The 26948-nt window shown below is 34.5% G+C and overlaps 3 protein-coding genes across 6 annotated transcripts; 1 reads left to right on the top strand and 2 right to left on the bottom strand.

Annotated features, from left to right (window-relative positions):
* Positions 1 to 174: 174 nt before the first annotated feature.
* Positions 175 to 11146, bottom strand: LOC134235316 (tektin-3-like). 4 transcript variants are annotated; one of them, XM_062717450.1, is made up of 7 exons: positions 11033 to 11146; positions 3621 to 4369; positions 3426 to 3496; positions 2681 to 2824; positions 1674 to 1896; positions 1315 to 1469; positions 175 to 1106 (listed from the first exon to the last, which is right to left on the bottom strand). In XM_062717450.1, exons 2-7 carry the CDS (start codon positions 4335 to 4337, stop codon positions 893 to 895), a joined length of 1524 nt encoding a protein of 507 aa, XP_062573434.1. In that variant the 5' UTR covers positions 4338 to 4369; positions 11033 to 11146; the 3' UTR covers positions 175 to 892. The 4 variants fall into 4 exon arrangements, with proteins under 4 accessions (XP_062573434.1, XP_062573432.1, XP_062573433.1 ...); XM_062717448.1 differs by lacking the exons at positions 2681 to 2824; positions 11033 to 11146 and adding exons at positions 2487 to 2630; positions 6953 to 7095; XM_062717449.1 differs by lacking the exon at positions 11033 to 11146 and adding an exon at positions 6953 to 7094.
* Positions 7090 to 19698, top strand: LOC134235318 (cytosolic Fe-S cluster assembly factor NUBP1 homolog). Its single transcript, XM_062717454.1, has 11 exons — positions 7090 to 7163; positions 8311 to 8412; positions 8698 to 8825; positions 12605 to 12673; positions 13057 to 13089; positions 15604 to 15694; positions 16002 to 16156; positions 16381 to 16491; positions 16663 to 16765; positions 18189 to 18272; positions 19530 to 19698. Exons 1-11 carry the CDS (start codon positions 7133 to 7135, stop codon positions 19595 to 19597), a joined length of 975 nt encoding a protein of 324 aa, XP_062573438.1. The 5' UTR covers positions 7090 to 7132; the 3' UTR covers positions 19598 to 19698.
* Positions 19684 to 23090, bottom strand: LOC134235317 (testis-specific serine/threonine-protein kinase 1-like). Its single transcript, XM_062717452.1, has 8 exons — positions 22726 to 23090; positions 22164 to 22404; positions 21635 to 21766; positions 21172 to 21285; positions 20942 to 21085; positions 20689 to 20821; positions 20422 to 20546; positions 19684 to 20268 (listed from the first exon to the last, which is right to left on the bottom strand). Exons 1-8 carry the CDS (start codon positions 23020 to 23022, stop codon positions 19853 to 19855), a joined length of 1602 nt encoding a protein of 533 aa, XP_062573436.1. The 5' UTR covers positions 23023 to 23090; the 3' UTR covers positions 19684 to 19852.
* Between the last annotated feature and the right edge of the window lie 3858 nt (positions 23091 to 26948).

Genomic DNA, 26948 nt, shown 5'->3' with positions numbered 1-26948 from the left:
AGTATTTCAAACAGTAAACTTCTACACACTTCAAAAATAATTGAATTCATTGACATGCCACCCTGTGCCAATATTTGTTGTGCAATCTCCATTTCACGTGTTTTTCAAGTCTTTGATAATGATCAATGCAATATAATTCAAAGATTATTTGCTTCAAGAAAAACACATCGAACACACACTGCATTCACTTTATTTCAAAGTGTCCAACCATACAAAATCACATTTGAGCAAAACAATATTAAGAGAAGAATGATGGCAATATAGCAATATAAATAGCATGATAGCACTATGATAACAATAATACGTGTACACACGGTGCGGTTTCTAGGAGAGCGCATGCGCTCACTTTATTCCTATGGTTGTTTTCAATGGAATTAAAGTTTTTGTTTTAAATAATATCACAAAAAACAATGAATTTTAGACCTTAAATAAACGTGTTTTTCAGGTTAAAGGACACCGACTTATATCACAGTTAAAGTATATATATACAATTCATAAAAGTCCACTTGGACGGAATGTTAAGTTATAATAGCAATATTTTTTTTTATAAAAAAATTTCCTTTGCACACAATACAATACTGAGTGGGTGATATAAATAGACACATAATTTTCATGCTCTTCAAAAGCATTCAATGACTTAGAGCAAGTTTTAACATATAACAATGTGTAAACTCTAAAAAAAAAAACTAGTTAACGAAATGCGAAATGGCGAAAATACAGTATCACAGCCTAATCTGTAAAAAAAATTATATTTAATACTGATATGTAATTATTGTACTGTGGTAGAGTGGCTGCAAATACTCATTTTCAAATTAAAATAATTACGATCATCGTTTTTCAGTTTTCCTTATTCTTTAACAGTTTGATTCATGGTGAGTCAGCATGACATTTTTTAAACAGAGACAATTCGGGGTGACATTGGGAAGGTCTTGCGCATGCCCAAACATTTTTCCCTGTCGATGAATAAACTGTTGTTCTTAATAGAAAGATCCTGTTCTAAGCTGGCCTTGGTACGGAGCAATTCCTGAAGGGAGTTCTCGGCCATACGTAGCTTAGCTTGTAAGGACTCGACGGTTTCTGAGATTTCACCAACTTCCTCAACCAATCTGAAAAACGAAGTCAGAAGTCAATGAATATTCAATATACGCATCTAAGCTTGTCATCAAAAAAAGGGATATTTCCAAAAATAATTGTCCAAATCTAAACCACTGGATGACATTCCCTCTATCCATGAAAGTGTAAATAATCAAAGCACATGACCACCCCCTCCCAACTCCCAACCCCAAACCTCTCCCGAGAAATTGAGTATCGTACCTGTGTTGAACTGGATCGCGACACAGTTCGACGTTGGGTCTGCGTATCCTGGTATCCAGACGAGTTTGAGCTACCTGCATTGGTGCCTGTTTATCCTGAATTGCCTTCTTCAACAGTTCAATGTTCTTCTCCATATCGAAGATCTCTTGCAGAACCTGCAGCAAACAACGAAAAAACGTGGGAGGTTCCGTTTTTCAGATACATCATTAAAAGACATAAACGCAAATACATGTAGAAAGTATCAACCACTTTTGCAAAGACGTTTTGTCGGGTATTCATGGCACAATCGAACGTTTTACCGTCCAATCGACTTAGTACCGCAAAGATGTGTTTAAAATTCATAAGACTAGGAGAAATACCTTTGATAGATGAGTCTGGAGTCTGTTTCTGGCATCTGTGGTTTCCTGCATCCTCTGGTTCAATGCCACATTGACGGCGTTCCATTCCTGCCACATCTCGTTGGCACAAGAGTTGAGGACGCTTTCGATCTCGTTCCTCATTGCCTTGGAGGCGGCCCTTTCGCTCTGGGACCTCTGGATGTTGTCATTGCTAAATCTAGCCCAGGACTCAGGCACGGAAACGCTAATGTATAAAAATCAATCATAAATCACCAATGCAAAATTACAACTTTTTGTTAGAAAAACGAATGATCGAAAACGCACAGTACAACATGGAAAATTATTAAACAATAAACGTAGATCTAAAGTTAAAACTATAAATGTTAGATTCATATACATGGACACACAAATGCTTTTTGCAAAGAAACTGCTGGTTTGAATTGGAAAAGGAATGCAAGGTGCTGGTATCTTAGGAAAGTGCGACGTGGAGGCATTGTTACAATGTACAATTTTCAAATATACTGGACGTGTCTACAGACGTTGTTTAATTACCACGTCTTTTTATTGTTGTGGTTCTCAAAATTGTGAAAAGACAAAAAATGTGTTAAAACAAGCAAGACACATGTATTAAAAAGGAATCATGACTTTAGGGAATGATTGTGTTCTTTAATTTCGTTGTTCAAATCAATTTTTTTTAATTGCACTTTGATGTTCCTAATATTTATATTGTACACAAAAAAACATCTGTGGAATTAATGCAGAAAAAAAGCAATCAACAGAAGACTTCAAACAGAAGAATAGCAGGCGTCAAAACGGCAACTCCACTCAACTCACGTTCTGTCAATTCTGTGGACGCCATTATGGAACGCAATACCACGTGACTGGTTGCGCATTCCAAAGCATTGCTCATCCAAGTTCTGAGCAACGAATTTGTCGGATGAATCTCTTTCTAGATCGTGTTGTGCTGCTCTATTCAAGCTACAGGATAAAGGATCAACTATTTCAGAACATGAACATTGGTTACTTACGTATTATCAATTCGGTGAACTCCGTTGTGGAAGGCGATTCCCCGAGAACTGTTTCTAAGGCCGAAACATTGTTCATCTAGTTTCTGGGCAATAAACTTGTCCCCGGAATCCTTTTCTAATTCATGCTGAGCTGCTCGACATAAGCTAATAAAAGCAATAACTTAAGTGTATCTTTAAACATATGTTGTTGCATTGTTTAACGTACTAGAAACCAGTAGAAGAAATATCTGTATTTCAAAGCATTTTTGCTACATATTTGTTTGTATTCGTCTGACTACATGTACTTTTAATTCCCCTAAAGTAAGATCAGTAATTGCCACTTTATATTCCATAGCGGGGAAAGGTATTTCTAGTCAATCAAATCAATGCAAATTGAGAAAAGATATTCATTGCAAAGTGTGGTGAAATAATTAAACCCTTTTATATATCAAGCCCATTTCAGGCTTAATTTTTCAAAGCGGAAATTCGCAGGACAGCTTAAAAACTCGATTCAATTTTGATTTTAATTTTTAATTTTTTCCTTTGTATTACAGCCCCGTGAATGACTAAAACAAATAACAGTGATTGTTAACCTGCATAATTACACTTTGAGTGTTCTAGAGAAGAATACAACTACATAAAATTATCTTGAACTTAAATCATAATTATTTACTAGTATTTCGAATTTATGGTATTTTCACGATCGTGACGATTTTTTTCTAAGGTATGACAAAACAAAATAAAAGTTTTTTCCCCCCAACCTTACCCTAGTTGAACATTGGCCCTCTCTACGGTGTTTCTCATTTTTTCCTGGCATCGTTTAATGATGTCTACTTCCTGAAAATGTAAGGACCGAGGATTACTTGTTAGCCAAACGGAATAAAATAGGTAAGTATATGTAACTCTTGTGGAAAATACAACTCCGATGTTGAACTTGACTCTAAAGAAACCAAACTCTTACCTTAATGAGTTCTCGTTCTGGGTTATCGTGCACCAAATCGATAGCCTGCCTCTTCTCCCTGTGGTAGAGACATTCCTGGGAGATGTGGAGGGGATTCTCGGTCTCTGCCAAGGCCTTCTCGAGCACCCTCTTGGCCTCCTGGAGAGCGTTAATCTCAGTGATCATGTTATCGGTCTCGTGTTGGACCTCGGTCTTCCAGAACTGGATGTCTCCCAATCTCTCTCCGAGCCTCTTTCCGACATCGCTCTGGGTTCTCTTTGTCTTGTCGTCTGTTTCTCTGCACAGACGGACGGTGTCCAACCTCAGGCGCTCGGCCATACTCCTCACTTTATCGGACGCCAAGTAGTTTCCTTGGTTTGAACTCATCCAGTCATTTGGTGTGTACCTTGTGTACAAAGCATTTCTGGCTGCAGCAAACACTGGGGGAACTTTAACATTGTCCAAATCAGAGAGCTGATTCTTTGCTGAGAAAGGTTCTGGAACACTTCTTGTGAGCGCTGAACTTGGATTGACCCTGGCGGTTTGGTAATAAGTGCTAGGCCTAAAGGGGAGAGTTGTTAGGGACCTCCTGAGTGGAGAGGGGGCGGGGTATGTGTCGTAAGACTTGTAGGAGGACTGCATTGTGCTTATACTTGGCAGGAAGGTTTGAGGGTTGCTTCCTCCAAGTCTGGGACCTGTCATGTAGGTAGCTGTCTGGGTGTGGCCCAAATACTCCATCCTGGGGGCTGCTGTGTAAAGAGGGACTTCTTCTGCAAACAGAGAAGGGACAATTTCATTAAAGTGCATCTTCTTCATTGATAAGAATGACCCATAACGCTAGCGTTGCGTTACATGTACATTTATTGCTTTTTTTAATTGAAGCATGGTGATTTAAATGACAAGTTCAGTATTCAATGAGTGATTAATGTTTTGTTGCATACAGAAAGATGAACAGATACATACCTACAAACTAAATGATGTTAATCAAAGTTAAGAAATAATTCTTAGGTAGAAAACACACCGAGACAGTCTATCCTAGCAAGACTAAAGTTATTAAATCCCTCAACACCGAACTGAGTAGGTCTAATCTCCTATAAGTTTCCTACAGGTAAAAATTATGACGATTCTGGTCTATGTTTACAGGCTCGTGGGTGCTTGGAGACGCCAAGCAACCAACAGGGAAAGTGCACCGATCCGATATTGATCCAAGTGTGGTAGGACGGGTCATTGGATCAGTTAACACTAAAACAAATCGTATAAAACACACTAATCCATCTTATTATGCCTTGATATGCATTTGAACCACCTTTCAGTCTGCGAATTTTAAGTTAAGCCTATTGTCAATTTTTCGACAACGCGTAAACAGAAATGCACAGTTATTGGGGATCAAAAATGAAAGTTTCCAAAACATTTAAGGAAATGGTTCGTTATTTAATTTGAAGGTTCCTTTAATCAATTAAGGTGTTATCGAATTTCGTATATGACTGTAATTTGAACTACAATCAATCACTGAAATAGGTTACAGGCAATTTGGGTATGCATCATTACTTTTTTCCAAATGAAGATCCAAAATATAGTCCATAGAACTTTTCGATAAATAAATTAATGTAGATATGGAATCTCAAACGGTCTAGTGATTTTAAGTTATATCGGGTTCCACTCTAACACCAATACAAAATGAACATAGACATATATATTGAAGATATTATACACAGGCACGTAGCATCGATTTTGAAAGTGGGGGGGGGGCAACCAAAGAAAATTTTTTTTTACTTACCTGAAAAAGTTGATAAGCATAAAAAAGAAAAAAAAACGGAAAATATAAAAGTTGCCCAAGCTCGAAAATCCTACTTCGTGGGGATGGGGGGGGCAACTTTTTCAAAGACAAGTTACTTTCACTTCTAATTTTTTCCGTACAGTTCCTTCATATCACTATACTATGGTAAAAAGTGTGGGGGCCAACCATCCTTTCACTGCATATTTACTATAGTAAAAGTATTGTTGGAGAAAAAAGGGGGGGGGCAGCCCCCCCTCCACCCTGTTGCTACGTCCCTGATACAATGGTGTGTAAAAAGGTTGAAATATCCTTGCTTTAGTGCCAACATTGCGTCATTTACCATCAGATTGACCAGCATGATAATTATTTATAAATTAAGTAAAAGTAAGACAACTGCATCACTGATCTACAAATTCAATTCATTGCTTAAGGTCACAGTGATAAATACAACATAGTTTTCTGTTGTGCATTAGGGCCTATGGTTGCGGAGTAGGGGCAAGTGGGAGTGGGTAGCAAACTAGACCCCCATATCAGTAAAAATAAAGCCTCGTTTACGGACAAAATAAAATGGTACTTGATGCAGAGTTCTTACAGCAGGCCCGTAGGTCGGTGCCCCCCCCCCCCCGGTTCCTATGAACAGGTCACTTCTCATTTTCTCATGGGAACTTTTTTGGTATAAGATTGTACATCCCCCTCCCCCAGAGTTAAACCTTTTCTGGTATAAAATTGTACCCCAACCCACCCCTCCGCACCTTTTTCCTACTCAGCTATTAAAAAATGTCCTTGACTTACAGTCCATTTTTTTTCTTCTAGTTACTAGAAATCGTTTACAAAATGTGGTTTGAAACTATGGCCACATGGTATTGTCTCATTTTCATAACGCATTGTTTAAACCGTACTCCATGAAAGGAAGGGGGTGGATGCTTGAGACGAGTCCATGCTCCCTAATTAAGAAAGTAAAACCAATGCAAAGACGCGCACTGTAAAAAAAACCCCGTCGTGCGGTAGAAGCCGATGTGCAGGCCACGGTAAGAAACACAAATACATGTATATTTCTTTTTTTGTCAGAATACAAGTTAAAGAATTAACTGTCATGCTATTTTAATATGTTCAGTATGAGAGATCAACGCGAGTTTTTAAAAGGAAGAAGTGATTTTAAGTATATTCACATGTATACCAGCTAGTAACAGGTTTGCAAAAGGAATATGAGGAGAATTGAGTAATATAAGACACCATATATTCACATTAAAAGTTATTTGTCTTTTCCATTTTCCATCCCTTGGTTATCTGTATCGACATAAGTGCATGATATGTCAGTCACTTGGATCTTTAAATAAATACTCCCCCCCTTTTTTTTTTAAGAAAGCGCAGATTTTTTTCCTATGTATGATGCATAAAGTATGACCAACTTCTCTTATTTTGATTTAATTCTATTAGCTATCTCATAATTTAATTAAATGCCTTCACCATACACACGAAATAATACAACTGTAAATTTCTCGATCTAATTAAACTTTGATAATTTTTAATTTCATTATATTTAGCCAATGCATATATGTTATCGACATTAACTAACCTTTAAATCTGTACCATGGCCTTGTTAACGCACTGTTAGGCACAAAAGAGGCGGTCAGCAAATTATTTTCCATTGTTTTTCTCAATGAAAAAAAGTTTAGCTTTCGATGTTTTCCCGAAATGCTTTTGGAACGATTGTCTAATAGAGGGCGTTGCAAAGAACGACAACTCTAATTTCAAAATGGCGGACATACCAGCAAACGCACCTGAACGTAAGTTATTTTAATTCCGTCTGAATTTTGCAATAAGTGCATTTTTAAAACGCCAGTCTAAAGATTTTTAAAAATTTCAATAATAAATTCACCAAACATTGGTCTTTGGACGATTTATATATTCGAATACTCCAAGAAAATATTGTATAATTTTTCATGTTCTAGTTTTCAATCATCAATGTTTACCTTAGATACTGTGTATCGGTACATTAAAAGGATCAAATGAAATAAATTACAAGCAAAAATATACCTAGAAAGTGCTTACTTTAGTCTCAAATAATGATTTTTCAAGAGATGCTTTCAATGAGTCAATTTACAAAAATCTACTTTCACTTTAATTTCATTAGGAAATCCTAAGAAATATCAGGGACCTATATACCAACAAACTAAACATAGGTCCCAAATATGTTTACAACTTGAATAAAGTATATATGAAACACTGATTGATAGTTATACAGCAAGATTAACAAACTGAATATACATCATATAATCCAAGCGTGCTGAATGTAGCACATGGGCCATTGTATTTTGTTGGTGTAAATTTTCACAATGGAAAACATGCAGTCAAAAAATAGTTTTAGTCTAGTCATTCTAGTAATATATTCAGACTTAATAATTGAACAAACTTTAACATAGTACTTATAAGCAGAAAGTTACTTGCAGAACAGAAAGTTACTTGCAGAAAGTTGATTTGATTACTTGATAAGCACAAATAAATTTTTATTACAATTCTAGTCTTGAGATATATAGAAAATAAATATGGTACATTAAATTGAATAAATTCAATTTAATAAATTCTATCTGTCATATTAAGCTTGTATTTTCAAATAGGAATCTTTGTTACCAGATCTGGTTGAGCTCTTATGTTAAATGATATGTCAATTAATTAACTTAAATTTTTATTACTATCTTTTATGGTACATATATGGAAAGGAAAAAGAAATTCTCACTTCTTTGGTAAAATAAGGAAAAGATAATTTAAATCATGCCCTATCTTTAACTTTAACATGTTGTTCCAATTTCACTTGATCAAGGTGATGAAATATGTTTCAAAATCATTTACATTTATATATTTATTTTTTTTAATTTGAAGATAAGAACTTAAGAAAGAAGGACCATTATAGTTACTGATGCATTTATATGACAGATTGCCCAGGAACTGACAGTGATCAAGCTGGAAAATCTTCCACCTGCCAGGGCTGTCCCAACCAAAATGTGTGTGCAACAAAACCCAAGGGACCAGACCCAGGTAATTGTGAATTTATTGAAAGATTTCTCCAGTAAAAAAGATATACAAGAAGGTTTGTCCCTAAGAATTGAAAAAAAAGGGGACATTTAAAAAAGCAGAAGACAATCTTTGGTTTCTCTCCTTAAGGGAAGTTTAGGAGGCATACCAAAATAACCAGGAAATTACATTACTATAGGCAGTAAAATTCCTCAGCCCCAAGTTCTTAGGGACGTCCCTGTACAGGTGTCCATGACATTATAAGTTTGAGATTTAATGATGATTATCAATTATACATATTTTTTTCAGACTTGGGGGACATTACAGAAAAGATGTCAAAAATAAAACACAAGCTTGTCATATTGTCAGGAAAAGGGGGTGTGGGGAAAAGTACATTTACAGCTCATCTGGCACATGGACTTTCTGCAGATAAACAGGTAAGCATAAGAAAATATCCTTATACTACCTGTAATTTTCAAAATTAATCTAAGCTTATCATAGCCAGGAATACCTGTCTTTTGTTCAGAGTGTTTATCTCCCATGGGCTTTTGTAAACGTAACTTTTGATTTGATTTTGCTATCGCTTGTCAATCAGTATTATTGGGGTGTCATAGCATAGCTTCCCTACCAAGCTTTTCAGTTAGAAAGAAAAAATTTTAATGTCGTAGGATTTAATACACTTTTGGGTTGTGAAATATCATTGATAAATGCAACATGATTTAAATTGCACCTTGTCAAGAAACTGTTAATTAAGTGTGCAAGTTAATTTACCTGAATGGCACTTTGCAATTGGTTACTACACAGGGTATTTATCAAACTTATTACAGGGGATATTTGAGATTACTTTCTGTGCAAGGTCATGAGGGATAAGTATACAAATAAGAAATGCGTATGTTTGTGCAAGAAAAACATTTAAATATTGATATTTGCAAGTTCTGAGTATCAATTTTGGAATATGCAGTATATAAGAAGTTTAAGCCTATTCAATTTATTTATGTTTAGGGAAATCTGTTCAATCCTTAAATACCTCTGGTTAAAACACTGGAAAGAAAACATGCATATTTAAGAGGAGATTATTTTTGGTGGGGCATGATTTGGGTTCATCAGAAATGGCACATTCAATATACATTCACAAAATGATACTTATAGAATGCATGGATACAAGCCTTTTATAGAAAAGAGCTAGCTATTGCAGTGATACTGTTGTGGATCAAGTTAGAGTGAAACTTGCTTGTAAGAACATGAAGAAAGTCCCAAAGACATGAATTTGAGTTCCCTTTACCCCAGATTATGTAAATCTATATGAGAAAGTTTTAACATAATTATGCGGAATTCCCTTATAATCAAGAAATCCTTATATCTAAGTTCTGTATAAGGGAGTTTTATTGTATTAAATATAAAATTTAAAAAGAACATTGTTTTTTTTCTTCATAAAACTTCTGTACAATATAAGATCAAATGAAGTTGTAGCCCCAGTTCTTTTGAGAATTTTGTTTTGAAAAACTTGTTCCTGGGTGATTTTTTAAAACTGAATTGCATTTTTGGATGGGATTGATTTAGACATGTCAGAATCAGAGTTTTTATGATGGTTGGGAAATGAATGGCTGATGGAAAATATTTCTATCCATTAAATTGTCTCTAGATTGTAAAAGTTTTTATTAACAAGCAATTATTGTTGGTTTTAATATGCCTTTTGCAGTCTTATAGTATGATAGAAAATCATGATGGGTTTGTTAAATCCAGCTCACAATCATAAAGGGAAATAATTGAGATTATAAAACAGAGTAATAAACCCTCTATCTTGATAAAACCCATTCTTCTAAGTGTAATGTCAACACAGTAATATTTAAATGATTGTGGACACTCAGACAAGGTATCATTTCTGGATAGGCCAGTTATTCAGATCTATCTAAATGATACTCTACAATCTCCCCGTGGTGTTAGTGTAATACGAACACGAGGCTTCTCAATATTTACCTATAGACCATTGGAAATATCTGGGTATACACACTTAGGAGGGAATTTATCTTTCTTACAGAATAATCCAGACAAATAAAGTGACCAATAGGAAAACAATCTGGGGGGAGATTTAATTGCATTTAAATGTACAGAACCTCATAATCGGACGTTTAATTTCACCTTGTGTTATAGAGAAATGAATCAGGTGTGAAGTAGAGTATAATTATTAACACCTGCAGAAACCTACATCTTCATCACAAGCAGGCATTATTGATTTGATGTATAATTTTCCCATTGTGATTGATTTTGATATGAAACATCAATTTCGTGCCCCATTCAGAAGTTACCAGAATGTTTGACAAGGTAGCAAAAAATAGCATTATAAATTGCATGAAGATGGGTAATTTGTTTGATGATAAGAACGAAAGGCACTCGTATTGATTAATGTTACGATGACACTTGCTCAGGATACATATTTGATGAAACAAGGTGTCTGAATAGTAAAGGGATTCACCAAATATTGATTCAAGCTGTTGCGTAAACTATAAATCCATATTGATATTAAAAGAAATTCTTCATCAATGAAAATTCAAAAAGCAGATAAAAAATCTAAGTAAAAGTTGGCTAAGTAATTAAACATATGGTGATGTCATTGCTTCCTTAAGCTGTGACAAGTGAAACTTACCTAAGTTTTCAACTAAATGAAGGCAATCACACCTATATCTAACGGTTCACGTAATGTCCGCTGCCCTATACAACACAGTGCCGTCATGACAACTTGTTTCTTACCCATAAGGCCTAGGTTTGTTTAAAATGCAAATACCCTCGGTTCAACTGTCAAGATTCAATATAGACATTTAAAGGGCCGGTTTTCCATTGTGTGTATCCGACTTCAATAGTCCTGCACAAATATTGTTCAAGTGATCTACAATTTACCTGCAAGTTAACCCCAATAATTCGTTTGAATTAAGATGTTTAAAACTTTAAATGGACATTCTTTATAAGTAAATCCTATATAAATGATATTCCTAAGCAGTACACATATTAAAAAAATGTAGAATCTTTTGGCCAGATATTAAGTTTATATTAACTGAATTTCGGTGTTTTCACAATTGGTTTTTCTAATCCTATATTTTTGAGTTGCTGGGGGTATCACACATACAATGCCCCTATCCATGCATCAGTACCTTGTATTTAAAATTTATTTTATTTCTTTGAAACCTGACAAGTTGGAATAATTTGATCCAAAGAGGGGGGTGGAGAATGACAGATTAAGATGTATCGGTAACATTTTATTGAATGACAACTTTTCTAGTGATATGTTGATACATTTATTAGGTTACATATTTTATCTTTCAGTCAGGTATTTTAAAATACACTATTAGCCATCTTAAAGTATTTTATGACCAACAGACTTTAACCCCATACAGATAATTGGACATTACTGTAACAATATTTGTACAAGTGTTTCCTTTTTCATGATGAATTAGAGGTGCACAATTTATTTATGACACAGGGTTAAAATTCTGGTCTGATATTGACATGATACAACAACTGATTTAGTATGAGCAACATTTATAATATATATAAAGATTTAATAAAAACAGCAATTTTTTTGTTGAAAATATTTTGAAAAATCTTCAGTGAATTAATTTTGTGTCCTGTATATTGAGGGTAAAGTTATAATTGATGAACTTTCTTGATATCAAACACATAGATGAAGAAAATATATATACAGTGAAAACTGTCTAATCCAACGCCTGTCCAATCCCTCTAACTCTCAACTTCAACATTAAATTTCTTCCCCATTTTACTATTTTTCATGCTTTTTCCACTGAGTAATTTTACACCCTGTCTATCTGACACTAAATTTGTCCCCTAATGTTTGTTGGATTAGAGAGGTTTCACTGTAAATATGTATTGCAAATTTGCTAAATATACAGTGAAACCTGTCTAATCTGCATTTGGGAGAAATTTTTGCAATAATAGACAGGGTGTTGGTTTAAGTAGTGTTAGAACGTGAAAAATAGTAAAATGGAAAATGAAATGAATATCAGGGTCAGAATTCTCATCATTAAAAATGGATTGCACAGGTGTTGGTTTAGAGAGTTTTCACTATACATATGCAGATTTGTTATTTGGAATATTATGAATATAGCAAAGCTAATTAACAGGTCCCCAATACTTCACTAGTATTACCAGGTTTTACTGTACTGTGAAAGTAAAATTTCTCAACTTTTCTTTTTATTTTTTACAGATTGGTGTATTAGATGTTGATATTTGTGGCCCATCTTTGCCCAAAATCTTTGGAGTAGAGGGAGAACAGGTAATCAATTCTGCAGAAATGAAAAAAAACTTGGTTATTGAGTTAGACATATAATATATTACATTTTCAATAGTGAACACTAATTTATCCATTGAATAAAATTGATGTTTATTTATATGGCCATATAAATAAAAATGGTTTACACTTATTCATTTCTTGCATTTCTTGCTTTATTTTGCACAGTTTGTACTTAATATTCAAAAGGATCACACATATAAAAGCACATAAACTACAATGTATTTTATTATTAATACAAACTGTATTCTCAATTAAGCAAATACTGCAAGCACTGAGGTTTTTGTATTTTTTATTTCAAATATGTTTTGTACATTAATAAATGTAAGTTTCCCTGGTATACAAATTGTACTGAACATATTTTTTAGGTTCATCAGAGTGGTTCTGGCTGGTCCCCAGTGGTATGTACAACCTTAATCATTATTCAATGAAAAGCAACCTTAAAATTTCAAAAAGAGATCTCTTTTATTCATTTGTTCTATCATGGTCACAGGTAATTTCTACCTGGTCTTCAATTAGCTGGAACATAACCATGATACAGTGTGATGAATTGATCCAATGTCTTTGTAGATCATTGGCATGAATTAACCAATACTTCGGTACCCAAGGGCATCTTTAGTTCAGCCTCATTTATATTTCATTGTCAATTATTGGAAGTGATGAGCCCCCCTTTACTTTTTATCAGTCAGTCATCTCCTATCAAAGACTAATGGATGGGAATATTTAACAGTGTTTACATATTTCCAGTGAAGGGCATATAAGTATTTGTTGAAAAATGATGATTATTGATGTAGATGGAGAGCCCCTATTGTTATACTGACAATGAATTTAATGCACTGTGGGTTCTATTCCGATCCTGACATTAATATGCAGAAAGTTTGTTCCATAGCAACACCTGAACATTTTGAATGTTTTCTATGATATTGATTGAAGATTATGATACATGTAATAAGGTGATATTGCAAACATTACAAAATGTTAAAATGCCAATGTTGCATTTGTCTTCTCTAAAGTGACATTATTTCAAGACAGACAAATTAAAGCATGAAAACAAAAAAATGAAATGTAAGCAAAATGCAAAAACATGTCAGTGATGGCAACAATTGCCATTTCAAAGATCTGATCAGATCACGGTAATGGGTTTGAAGGGGGAAACATATAGAAGAGATTAAAGGGCAGGTTGATCGATTTTTTTTCTTCTTCAATATTTTAGAAAAGTTGCACATGAATGCTTTCATGAAATCATTACTCTAATGTGTTAATAAAGTTTGAATGCATTTATGTGAAAAAAATTACTTTGACTAGACTTTAAAAGCATTGTGTAGGCTATAAGAAAGAGTAGAAAATGAATGTTTTTGTAAGTTACTGAAATGTGAACAGTTGTTCGATTTTTATGGCAAAATTCTAATGAGTCTGGTGTTAACGCACATGAAAGTTCATGAATCATTCATATTTCCTGTAACTGTTTGAACATGAATTTATTATAGACAGTTCTAAATTCTGTTTGCATTCCTACAAAGTTGATCATTTAGTGCAATACAGTTTTGTCTCCCCAGAGATTGCCCAAGAAGCTACAAAAATGATAGTTTTATATTGATTATAAAACTTCTCTATAAAATATTTTTGAATGAATTTGTTGTAAGATATAATGTCATTTCATAAACTTTGAAAAGTATGCACAAAATTCTCCACCCTTTTATGAATATCATTTCACTATTAAACTTATACTTGAGGAAAGTAAAAAAAAAAAGAAAGAAAATGAATATCTATTTTATGTACTTTGATCTATAACTTACCATACATGTATATAGATTAATACTTTTAAGATCTAAATATTTCATTCTCTGAAAGTCACAGGTAGGTGACAGAATTGTATACATATCTTTATTTGTCACAGTTTCAAAAACAGTAAAATTAAAGTGGTAAAGAAATCATGGCAAGTTATGAAACTGCAATGTATACCGTAATAATTAAAAGAAAACATAAACAAGATAGAATCAAAAGGAAATACTGAAAATATGTTACAATAATGATCAGCTAAAAGAGCAATTATTTTTAAACATTGGTTATGGTTATTATAAATAAAATCATGGATGCATCAGACAGTCAATTTCAGTCCTTTAGTAAGGTTGATGACAATCTCTTTCAGTATGTTGACAATCTATTTCAGTATGTTGACAATCTTGTACAGTATATTGACAATTTATTAAAGTATACTGACAATTTATTAAAGTACCGGTATACTGACAATTTATTACATTTTATTGACAATTTATTACAGTGTAAGGACAATCTGTTACACTAAGTTGATGACAATCTATTGCACTTAAATGACAATGTATTACAGAATACTGACAGTCTATTACAAATGTTGACAATTTATTACAGTAAGTTGACAATGTATTATAGATAGTTTTCGATAGGCCTGAATTTAGCGAAAGTTACCTCCCGTTGGCCGCCATATTGGAGGTCGACTCAGTGATTTTCCCTCTTTGTCTTACCAAGTTTAAGAAAATATAGCAGAAATATTTGGTCACTGGAAAATCTTTATCAAATAATTTTTTTTAAATAAAGGGGGCTAATTCCTAAAATTTATATACTTCAGAAAAATAATGATAAAATTCTAATTCAAAATAGCATATATAAAAATTTTTAATTGGTTGAACAATGAAGGAATATGAGCTTTTGAACCTCCATTACAAATAACTCTTGTATATATCTATAATACATTGTATGTTCACAATTAAGTACAGTATGTTGACAATCTATTGTAGAATATTTACAACCTTTTATAGTTTATTGACAATCTATTAAAGTACTGACAAGTGCTGACAATTATTTATTTCAGTATGTTGGTGGCAACATATTTCAGCATGTCTATCTCAGTATGACAAGTTTTGGTGTTTCTATTTCAGTATGTTGATGACAACTTGTCTCTAATGTCAGTGGCATTTTTGCTGTCTAAGGCAGATGAAGCAGTTATATGGAGGGGTCCTAAAAAGAATGGTACCAATTGTTATACAGTAAACTAACTATTATTCATATCATCTTTTATTCGTGATTTGTCAGTTTGAAATCAATCAGTGATGATTAACTGAGGAAACATTCTCTATAAAATATAATGCTAAATAAATGGTTTGTGGTGATTAATTTTCGCAAGTTAAAGTAAGTCACAAAACTTGTGGATATTTCTTGCTTGTGAATAAAAGTTGGATTCCCATAATGCGTAGGCTTAATTAAGTTGTTTTTATTTTTAAAAAAAAAAGCATTGGTTTTTGTTGCCACTGATTAATAGGCTCTCCTTCCTTTGTAGGTTTGATAAAGCAGTTTCTGCGGGATGTAGACTGGGGGGATATAGATTTTCTGCTGATTGACACCCCTCCTGGGACCTCTGATGAACACCTGTCTGTGGCCCAGTACCTCAAAGAGAGCGATGTGGATGGAGCCATAGTTATCACAACACCTCAGGTTTGTAGACCTAATTCTGAGGGAATAATGTATTTGATCCTTGAAGCATGAGGGGAAAACAAAGGCGCTCCATCTCAGAACTTCAAAAAATATCTGAGTATAAAATAAAGATTTTTTAAAAAGTCAAAATATTATATATTATGTGCTCCAGTTATAAAAAATTAAAAATATATGCTCCCCCCCCTCCAATTTTCCATTTTGATGTGTTTTTTTTTATTTTTTAGGAAGTTGCTCTTTTAGATGTACGGAAAGAAATCACTTTCTGTCGGAAGGTAGATCTGCCCATCATAGGAGTGGTGGAGAATATGAGCAGCTTTGTCTGTCCTAAATGTAAAGTGAGTTGACACTTAGTTTGGTCCTTTCTTACATTTTCAACGTCGGAAAGACCTATTGCAGGATAAGCTGAGACTGTAAAATGGAACAAGAGTACAGGAGTTATCCTCCCTGATTTAAGATTTAAAATTGAGGCAGTTGATTGAATGAAAATTTGATTTTTCCCTTTCCAGGTTTCAACACAGATATTCCCAGCAACCACCGGGGGAGGGCAGAAGATGGCTGAGGACATGAACGTCCCATTTCTAGGTTCTCTCCCTTTAGATCCTAGAATAGGTATGTTTTACTCAAAACAGTTTAAAGCAGTATCAATAGGTTTGTCAATAAAACTGATATTGTGGGTGTTAACTTTATTTTGTGTTGCTCATAATTACCAAAATAACACCAATTACTGTAGAAACATTTTATACCCCCGCTCCGAAGGAGAGGGGGGTGTACTGTTTTACCCTTGTGTGTCTGTCTGTCTGTCTGTCCGTCTGTCTGTCTGTCCGTAACAAATTTTTCATCGCAGTTTTCTCAGCAACTACTCATCGCAGATGCTTGAAATTTTCACACAATCTTCACTAAGACGTGCCATATGGTGGGATACATTTTTGTTCAAATCCGATGTCAACTTCCTGTTTGTCTGTGCGTCTGTCCATTTCATATATAACCAATTTTCGTCACAGTTTTCTCAGCAACTACTCAAGGCATGTGCTTGAAATTTTAACACAATCTTCTCTTAGGCATGCCATATGGTGGGATACATTTTTGTTTAAATCCGATGTCAACTTCCTGTTTGTCTGTGCGTCTGTCCGTTTCATACATAACAAATTTTCGTCACAGTTTTCTCAGCAACTACTCATCGCAGATGCTTGAAATTTTAACACAATCTTCTCTGAGACATGCCATACGGTGGGATACATTTTTGTTCAAATCCGATGTCAACTTCCTGTTTGTCTGTGCGTCTGTCCGTAATGGAACTTGTGTATATTAACATGATAGTGTTTATTCACATCAGAGCGGGGGTATTCCTAGTGAGCATTGGCTCACAGATTTCTTGTTTGACATTGTCTATAATAGATATTGATAAAATTAACAGATGGAGCATTGGTTACAAGTATTTGTAGAAGATATATATGCAATGATTCCTTGTAATTCCTCACTTTGAAATCAATCTGTGACTTTTAATAGTCCTGTCTGAGGAAATACTTTGCATGAATACACAATAAAACTAGAGGTACTGTGAGCAATGAGCTCACTAAATAATACCCCCCGCCTCCCATATGAATATAATGGCAGTATCCATGTTTTGCTCTGGAAAATCCAAAATATATGTCAGATCAAAAAGTAAAATAGGAGGTGCACAATGGCAATATGTAATAAAGATTCTGTGAAAGTTTCATTAAATTTCCTTCAGTGGTATGAGAGTTGTGGATAAGAGATGGGTACCCCAAAGCGTAACAGATGGACGGACATACCAATTACTGCTATATACCCTTCCACTTTTCAAGCGGGGGGTATAATAAATATTTCATGGCAAGATATATTTGTGAGTAAAAGATTGATAGATGTGAAACTCACAGATTGAGATATTTCTCTCCACACACTGTGCGTAGAAATTGGTGTATGGAATATTATGTGGATTTATATTTAATACATGTATTAGTGATTGTGAGAAGAAAGAATTATGACTTTAAAGGGTTTTTTTTATATTCAGGTAAATGCTGTGATGAAGGGAAGTCCTTTCTTACTGAAGTTCCTGACTCACCGGCAACTCGAGCTTACAAAGAAATCATGTCAAGTAAGTTACAAATGCAGAAATTGATATAAATCTTTATTTCCTATGTAGCTTGTAACACGAGCTTTGACTGGTTACAAAGTCGGGTGTAAATTTCTTTATTTCCTATCTAGCTTGTAACACGAGCTTTGATTGGTTACAAAGTCGGGTGTAAATATCCGTGCACCCGACTTGAGCCGGATGTAAATAAAACGTGACGTCACAATACATACATTCTCTATGATAAAAACCAAATAACATGACGTCACGATGCATTGTAGTACGTAGAACTTTAACTAATCGATAGATTGAGACACTCTCTGATGTTTACAAAGCATTTATATGGGTACAAAGGAAATAAATTCGTTATCCAGGTTCAATCAAGGGTGTACGGGGATTTACCCCGGGTTGTATTCCATACACCCTTCGGCCTTCGGCCTCAGGGTGTATGGAATAAAACTCGGGGTAAATCCTCATACACCCTTGATTGAACCTGGATAACTAATAGTGCACCCGACTAGAGCCGGATGTAAATAAAACGTGACGTCACAATGCATACTTTCTCTATGATAAAAACCAAATAACATGATGTCAAGATGCATTGTAGTAGGTAGTGATCTTATCGATAGATTGAGACACACTCTGAAGTTTACAAACCATTTTTATGGGAACATAGGAAATAAATTTGTTATCCAGATCCAATTAAGGGTGTACGGGGATTTACCACGGGTTGTATTCCATACACCCTTTGGCCTCAGGGTGTATGGAATAAAACCTGGGGTAAATCCCCATACACCCTTGATTGAACCAGGATAATTAATAATCTCCAAACTTCTGTATCTTTCTTTTATAAGGTCTTTTTTTTCTCTCAGTCTCACTTTTCCACTACTTTATACATGTATATTCCTTTGTCAATATGGAACTTGGATCAAGTCAAGCTAACTTTACAAAAATGTTTGTTTTCCCTCTCCCGACTCACTGGCTAAAAATGGCCCTACTGGAATCTTTTTTATCTTAAAAGAAAAGATTTTAAAATGTTTTTCTCTCCAGAATTTTTGTTGTTGTCAACAAGTAGAGACTAGAATCATGGAAGAAATCTAAATTATCTTCATAATTACCTAAATCTGACAAAACTGTGATTTTTATTTGTGTGTGCATGCTAAAGGTTGCTGTCCTTCAGTAATACATGAACATGCACCAATACTTAATTGCTTCTATGAACTACTGAAATTTGCAGGTACTTGGTTAAAGGGAGATAATAATCTATTTTTTGTATTTCAGAAATTGTTGAACACTGTGAGAAGCGAAATGAAAACAAAGAAAGAGAAACAGGAGAAATGAACAAGTAACTTATATGATGAACTGTCCTTTTGGTGCCATGCATTTTTGAGTGCTCATTATACACTTTTTAAAAAAAAATAAAACACTGAAAAAATTATCGTTTTTCTTATTTATATGCAATTTGATGCAATGAGAAAGATTTTTTTGTTGAAGCCTTTGGTATGCAAGTTCACAAGTTCATAATGAAAATAAATCAGTGTTTTGGAATTTTGCAAAAATTTACAAGTACACATTTAATTGATATTTTCGGTAGTTGCCTATTTCTATTGCAATTTATCTTTCAAGTTTGGCATCAAGTGAAGGACAGTTTGACGAAGTCTGGACGTTTTCTCTTCATGCTCCTGTTTTGCTTGCTCCATCTCCTGCAGGCTTTTCTTTTTAGACAAATTCTCTTCATGCCTGACCTCCTTTAGATGTGCTGCCAGTTTACCACTGGTACACCTGTGGAGTTCTTTGGTTTCATGCTCCACTTGTTTGTGGTTTTGGTCCATTATTTTGGCCATGGCCTCCTCCTGAGAGATTTTTAGTATGGTATTGAGTGGGCCTCTCTTAAATCGTCTTGTGGCTCGGATGACTGTTGTGGCCCTTTTGAAGGTTTTCAGGCTTTTCATGGCTCGACTGAAACCAGCTTTTCCTAAACCAGATTTTACAGGTGGATCTTTCTTCTCTGTGGCTGTGTCTGAAATTACAAAGGCAGTGATACATTAAACAGTGTTTTAGTACAGTATCACAAACCAATTTTTCTAAGAAAGATACAAAATATTTTACAGCTAAAATGATTTTTGCACTTTTCTGTCATGTGAAGTTCTAATGGTTTTACAAAGTTCTATACCAATATTGAGTCCCATCTGTTGACTGATCTTTCTCCCAATAGGACCAGCCACACCGGTAATGGCTGCCACAGAAGCAGGTTTGAGTGTAGGAATGGCCTTTAGATCTACTTTACTGGTCCCAGAACTAAAGTAAAACATAACCAATTCTTGAAATAAGGAGTTTATCTAGTTATGAGATAATTATAGGAGATAACTGGTTAATTTTGCATCTAGATAAATTTAGAACACAATGAATATCCGAATGGAATGGGCTGATTATAATATACCTATGGTTTTCTGTAACGCAGTGTAAGATATCGGAGACTTTGGTTGACTTAAATCTTTTATCCTTCTGATTACAAGAAAAGCCGTGCTCAGCATTGGGATCTATCATGACATTTGGATGCAAGTCTGACGTCACTAAAATGTAAAAACACGAAATGTGCGTATGGGATAGAATAGTGAGGAAAATGTCTTGATAATCAATAAAGTCTCAATTTGAAAAACATTTTTAGGATTGAATTTTGTTAACACCTTTACCTGCTGCAACAGACAAGGAAGACACAGACGACTCGCCCACATTTTTGATTGGTTTACACATCCAGTCGGTTTTCCTGATTTCGTGTATGGACGGTCTGTTCTCTGGATCGTAACTCAACATCTTGCGCAGTAAATATCTACAAGCTGAAATAAAAGATAGGACAAATTAATTTTTTTAATCTAATGTTTCTAAAGTATGAAACGAGATACTTATTCAGCATCCGTCATACCTTTGGAAACGTGTCTGTGGAAGTGAAGCCTATCTCTCATTGACTGTCGCAAAATGTCGACATCATCATTCCTGAATGGCAGCTTGCCACACAACATGGCATACAGACAGACACCTGGAAAAAAATAGTTCTACAGTGAAACTTCGATATCTTGAACATCGATATCTTGAGAACAATGTATAAGTCGAAGTGATATGGGAGTCCTTAACTCATTCTTTTAGTATTTCACTTTTCTACTCAATATCTCGAAACCTTAAGATATTTCGAAATTTTTCTCGATCCTGTCGAGTTCGGGATGACGAGGCTGTACATAAGATAAACACAATACCATATTAAATTTTATTTTCCGTCCTGGAACAATTGCACCACATACGAAAGTTTTGACATTATAAATGGGTTGGGGAAAATGATCATCAAAATGATGAATAACAAGTCAAGATAATGAATATTTTTAATAACTTACCCATGCTCCAAATGTCTGCCTTTGCTCCATCGTACTCTTCCCCATTCATTACTTCTGGTGCTGTGTAAACATAAGAACCACACGCTGTGCAAAGCTTTTCGGAATTTTTCATGTACCGCGCAATTCCAAAATCTGTAAAAATTAGATTTTGTATTGAAAAATTGCATTTTTTTCTAAAATAGTTCATACTTTTGACTAAACTAAATTAATCCAAATGCTCGAAATGTCATTTGAAGAGTCTTCTTTGAATGTGAACATAGCAACATTGATTTCAGTCTTTTGTATGAATTAAAATGAAAGGGCAAGTTTACTGTAAATGGCCATTATGGGAAAAATTAACTGGGTTCGTTGTATATTGAAATAAATTTATATGTAAGTTTATAGTAAATTTAATATTGAATATCAAGTCATTTCTCTTTTCTATGTTGCCTATTCCATGTGTGTACGAATAAATTACAAGTTAAGGTGAAGTTTTGATAGATTTTAGAGTGCAATCTTAAAATAATCATCATCAAAGAACGTCATATACCAGTTAGTTTGAGATTAAAACAGCAGTCTAGCATAAGATTTTCAAGCTTTATATCTCGGTGACAAATATTCTCCTTATGGAGGTAGGCTACAATGTCCAGAAGCTGATGGAAGAACCGCCTGGCATCCGGCTCTGTCAGACACCCGAGGTTACTGACAAATTCCAGAAGGTCGCCCCTTGGGAGTAGCTCCATTACAAGGTAAAAACAGCATGGAGACTCGTACGCTGCCAAAAGCTCGACCTATGAACAGGATGTATAGAAAAGGAATATTGACAACATTTTTGCAACGAATTTTGTTCATAGTTTACAACAAATCGCTTCAATATAGCTGCAATAATGTAGCAACCCCCCCTTTTTTATTTGGGAGAGAACCTCAGATTTTTAAAAAATCGGAGAGGACTATATTATTGCAGCAAGCTTCAATTGATACAGAACAACCTGTTGTTTTGAATATTAATTACTGAGTATGCAAATCTGTAGCTACATTGACACATGTATGTGACATTATAAATATGATAAATTAAGATACATTGTATTTGATTTTTAAAAATCGCTACTTACGATGCCATGATGCTGAACCCCTTGAAGAATGGCTATTTCTCTCGGGACAAACTTTTCCAGAACATCCTTTGGAAGTTTGTATTTCTTGATTATCTTAACAGCAACATCGATGTTTTCTTTTTTAAAATGGGCAGTTTTAATTTTCGAAAACTTGCTGCTTGTTATTGTGCCTCTAAACTCGTATCCTTCATGTTCCAGAGATGCTTGGGAATTCTTGTTTGGCTTCCACAATTCTCCTTTTGTATTTAATGTTGTTTTGTCCTCTAACTTTACAATTTTAGGCTCATATGCTTCCATTGTAGTTTCTTACCATTTCACTTTGTTCTTCATTGTGACGTTAACAAAGTGATTGTTACGTCACTTAGTTTTCGTCACAGTGACAGTCATTTAGTTCGCTGATGTCATTGCGACATTGCATTTGATTATGACGTCACGTTGATCAACCATTCGTAGATTGTGGAACGATTTGTAATCGTGGAACAAGGCCATTGCTTTTTAAATAAATGTCTACATATTTTCTCTAATCAGTTTCTATCGAAAAAACTATATAAAAACATACATGTGTCAAGACTCAGTTGCAATCCAAATTTAGAAGGAATGACTGAAATTTTGGTAACAAACCTCGAGACTTTGTAATCCTTAAAAACTCGTTCACGTATTGTTAAAAGGTATTTTAAAACAGATAATTTGTTTATTTTAAAAGTAAATGAGAATGTTCATGAGTATATCACGAGATAAGGGCTCCGAGCTGACTCCTTTATATGGTTTTTCCTTTAAAAAATGCATCGTATCGAAATATTTAGATAATTATGAAACCTATAACTTTCTTTCATTTTTTTTTTTTTCTACTTTAATACATTAATCATCAGAAGAAAAATAATACAAAATGTAGTAATTTGTGATTTTTTACTTTTTAATTGGTGATGATAAAATAACGATGTCAACTGCAGAAGTTTAGTACTGATACATTATCACGCGAATAGTCAATGCATGGTTATATATGGAATGCCATATACGACAGCTAACTGCTTACTGCCAACTGCTGACTGCTTACTGCCAACTGCCACACATATTTGAATAAATTTTATTTTTATATTGATATTTATGTAAATTTAAAAAAAAAAGGCGCGGATCTATAGGACATTTTTTCCAAGAGGGTCACTCTGGTAAAAAAAAAATCCAACCCAGAAATTTCTTGACAAGAAAAAAATATGTTAAGTCCTTTTTCTTTTATCAACATCCATGGAAGCTCTATTTGTCTTAAATTTCTTATGACACTGGACAACCAGTAACTAAATGCATTTTCCCCAGCCTATGTCAATAATATGCGCCTTTAGGTTAGAGTGACCCCGGGATTTTCACAAAGTTTATGACTTGACTGAAAATTTGACGTTGCCTAACAACTTTGAAATGAGCAATAAATCATCGACTAATACACAGAATATTCAGTAAAATCAGTACAATTCTCACACAAAGGCTTATAAAAATTCAAGCAATCGTAATAATGGCGAAATTTTCGTTTTATATACCAAATAGGGCGGTTTTATTCTCATTTCAGATATTAAAAATTAAATTGATAATAATGCGTTAATGTCTCCCCCGCGTTTCCAAACAACCGTTTCTATGGCAACTGCCATAGAGTTACTATCATGAATTTTCAAAATGTTTTTGTATTTAAAATATTTAACAAGTGTCTATATTCTCATTTGTAATTTTAAGCGAATTTCACTTATAAATAAATAAAATATGGAGAAATTCCACGAAATTTTGGATCAACCCTCGTAACTTATTTGGATAAATAATTTTTTTCATTTTCTTTGAAAAAGTACAAAAAAATTCATATAGAATAATTAAGAGCTAATATCGACCTTTCAATGCTGAAACCATTGTTCAAAAAATGATGACTCAAAGATCTATAAAAAGTTGGTGTTGCAATCCACCTTAATCGAAGACGGACTTTTGTTGCACTCCATCGTCTTTAAGGGTGGCTAAATCATCGTATTGACCAAAAAACCATAACAATATCATCATATTAAAACAAACCATATCTTTCTTGATATTTCACATTTGATATTAAACGCCCTAGCCAAAAGCATTTAAAAAATAAAGATTGAAACTTAATATAAAATATATTAATCTGAAATATCGTAATCTATCATATAGATGAAACATTGATGATATCATTCGGGATTTTTCTTTCTTTCTTTTTCTGTGAAGTAACTAGTCAAGCAGTTCAATGTTGCGCAAGAGATAGTGCAGACATATTGAAGTGGGGAAAGGGGGGGGGGGGTAATTGAAAGGGGGCGGACTAAACCAACCACAAATGTAACCCCCAATTTTCAATGCCTGTATTATATATATATTTGCAAAAAAAGTCGGGGGGGGGGGCTAAGCCAGAGTAGCATCCTCCCCTCTCCGGTTCCGAAGCCTATGATTAAGATAGTTTCAGGCAGGTAGCATCGTTTTTGATAGTGGGGGACCAACCAGACAATTTTTTTTTACTTACCTGGAAAACTTGACAAGCAAAAAAACATTGCCCAAACTCGAAAATCCTATTTCGTGTGTGTGTGTGTGTGTGGGGGGGGGGGGGGTGTAGAGGCCAACTTTTTTCTGATGCCGACTTCTTTTGGTACATTTTTGGCATACAATACTGCATTTCCCTTCTATTACTTTACCGTACTATTAACTGGGGGTGGGGGGGGGGAGCAACCTGTACTTCAATGAACATTTTCAGCAAAAGTTATGTTGGGAAAAGGGGGGGGGGAGACCCCCCTGTCCTCCCCCTGTTGCTACGTGCCTGAGTTTCTAATAATGTCAATGTAAATTGAATAAATAAAACTAATACTTCAGAAAATGTCGTATCATATGTGCTAAAAATAAAATGTGATTCAAACTATATGAAGAAATTTAAGTAAATTTGATTTTCTTTTGAATGCGAGAGAGCATTACTCACAGTTAAGTCAAATCACTTTGATATCTATAAATAGAATATATCGATTGACACTAGGCAAAAGAATCAATTTTGCGCGCGCACTTTGGTCGTTTGATCTTCAGTCACATGTTCATTTTGGTGGGATTTTGTTTGTTCTCCTTTCGTTTGAAAAGTCGCCCCGCGGAATGTGTGTGTGGGATGTTTCTGTTGAATCCTTTTTCTTGTTCTAAAGTTGACATGGATTTATAAATTCTTACACCGGGTGAGTTGTCTCGAAATGAATGCATTTTGTTCCATTTTTGGTGCAAGTTTGATATTTTTTTGTTCCAAACTTATCAGTACTGTGAACACCGGACAGTTGGGCAAATGTTCAATGATTTTTACTTGTTTATCAGATGTACGTCCTGGACAATGTGGTGAAATGGGAAATGCCCAGTTGACGGTCTCTTCATTTGAGCGGCAGTCCCCTTGACGGCTAGAGAAATTTGTCTCTGCAGTCCTCAGCAGGTAAGATCACGTGACAGTTACAAAGTGAACAAAATCGACACTGTTTTAGTAGTTCTTGGTAGATACTTGGAATGTGAAGATCAGGCCCATCGGAAATCAGGGGGCATATTTTATATATCCAGTTGGGTACTATCAACCACCAATAGGGGGTTCAGGTAACCCGACTTACCTGTGTAATTGTGCTATTTACACGCAATTTATCGGTGTTTATAAACGTCTTTTTTGCATTATTATTCATATTTATCTTGAAATTAAATATAAAGATTTTTTCTTCTTTGTTTGAACTTTCGTATGATGTGTGTGTTATGTCATTCTAATAAGTCTGTGTTGAAAATTAACCGGGTCGAAGTTGTGCTAAAAATGGATACGGGGTTTCCCTTTTGATGCATGGCACTGTAATTTTATCTCCGCGACGTTGATAGCGTCATTTTGATTGGCTTTCCGGGAGGCGATTTTTAAGGAATTAACGACATTGACATATCACAGGAAAGCTTACATTTTGAAGATTAACATTGTTATTGTTGCATCTTGATGCAATGTGCAGAAGTTTATGTATTTCCGTTTCAAAGGAAAGAGGTCAATTTTACTACGGTAAGTAAACAAAATATTTTTATGCAACATACACTATTAGAAAGCTGAGAAAATTTCCTATCAGAAAATTGTGATTCTGTAATCATTTCAGAAAATAATTCACCCGGATTTCATTCAAAAGACGTCAACCCGACGCAACTTTTGAACAGTTTCAAAGTACTAAATGAATAACCCGAAGTTCAAATGTGATAAA

The sequence above is a fragment of the Saccostrea cucullata genome, unplaced genomic scaffold, assembly GCF_032062105.1.
Source record: "Saccostrea cucullata isolate Sc308-1 unplaced genomic scaffold, CSIRO_AGI_Scuc_v1 ctg5102, whole genome shotgun sequence".
NCBI lineage: Eukaryota > Metazoa > Mollusca > Bivalvia > Ostreida > Ostreidae > Saccostrea > Saccostrea cuccullata.
The sequence above is the reverse complement of the archived record's forward strand: the minus strand, read 5'-3'. Positions and strand labels throughout refer to the sequence as shown.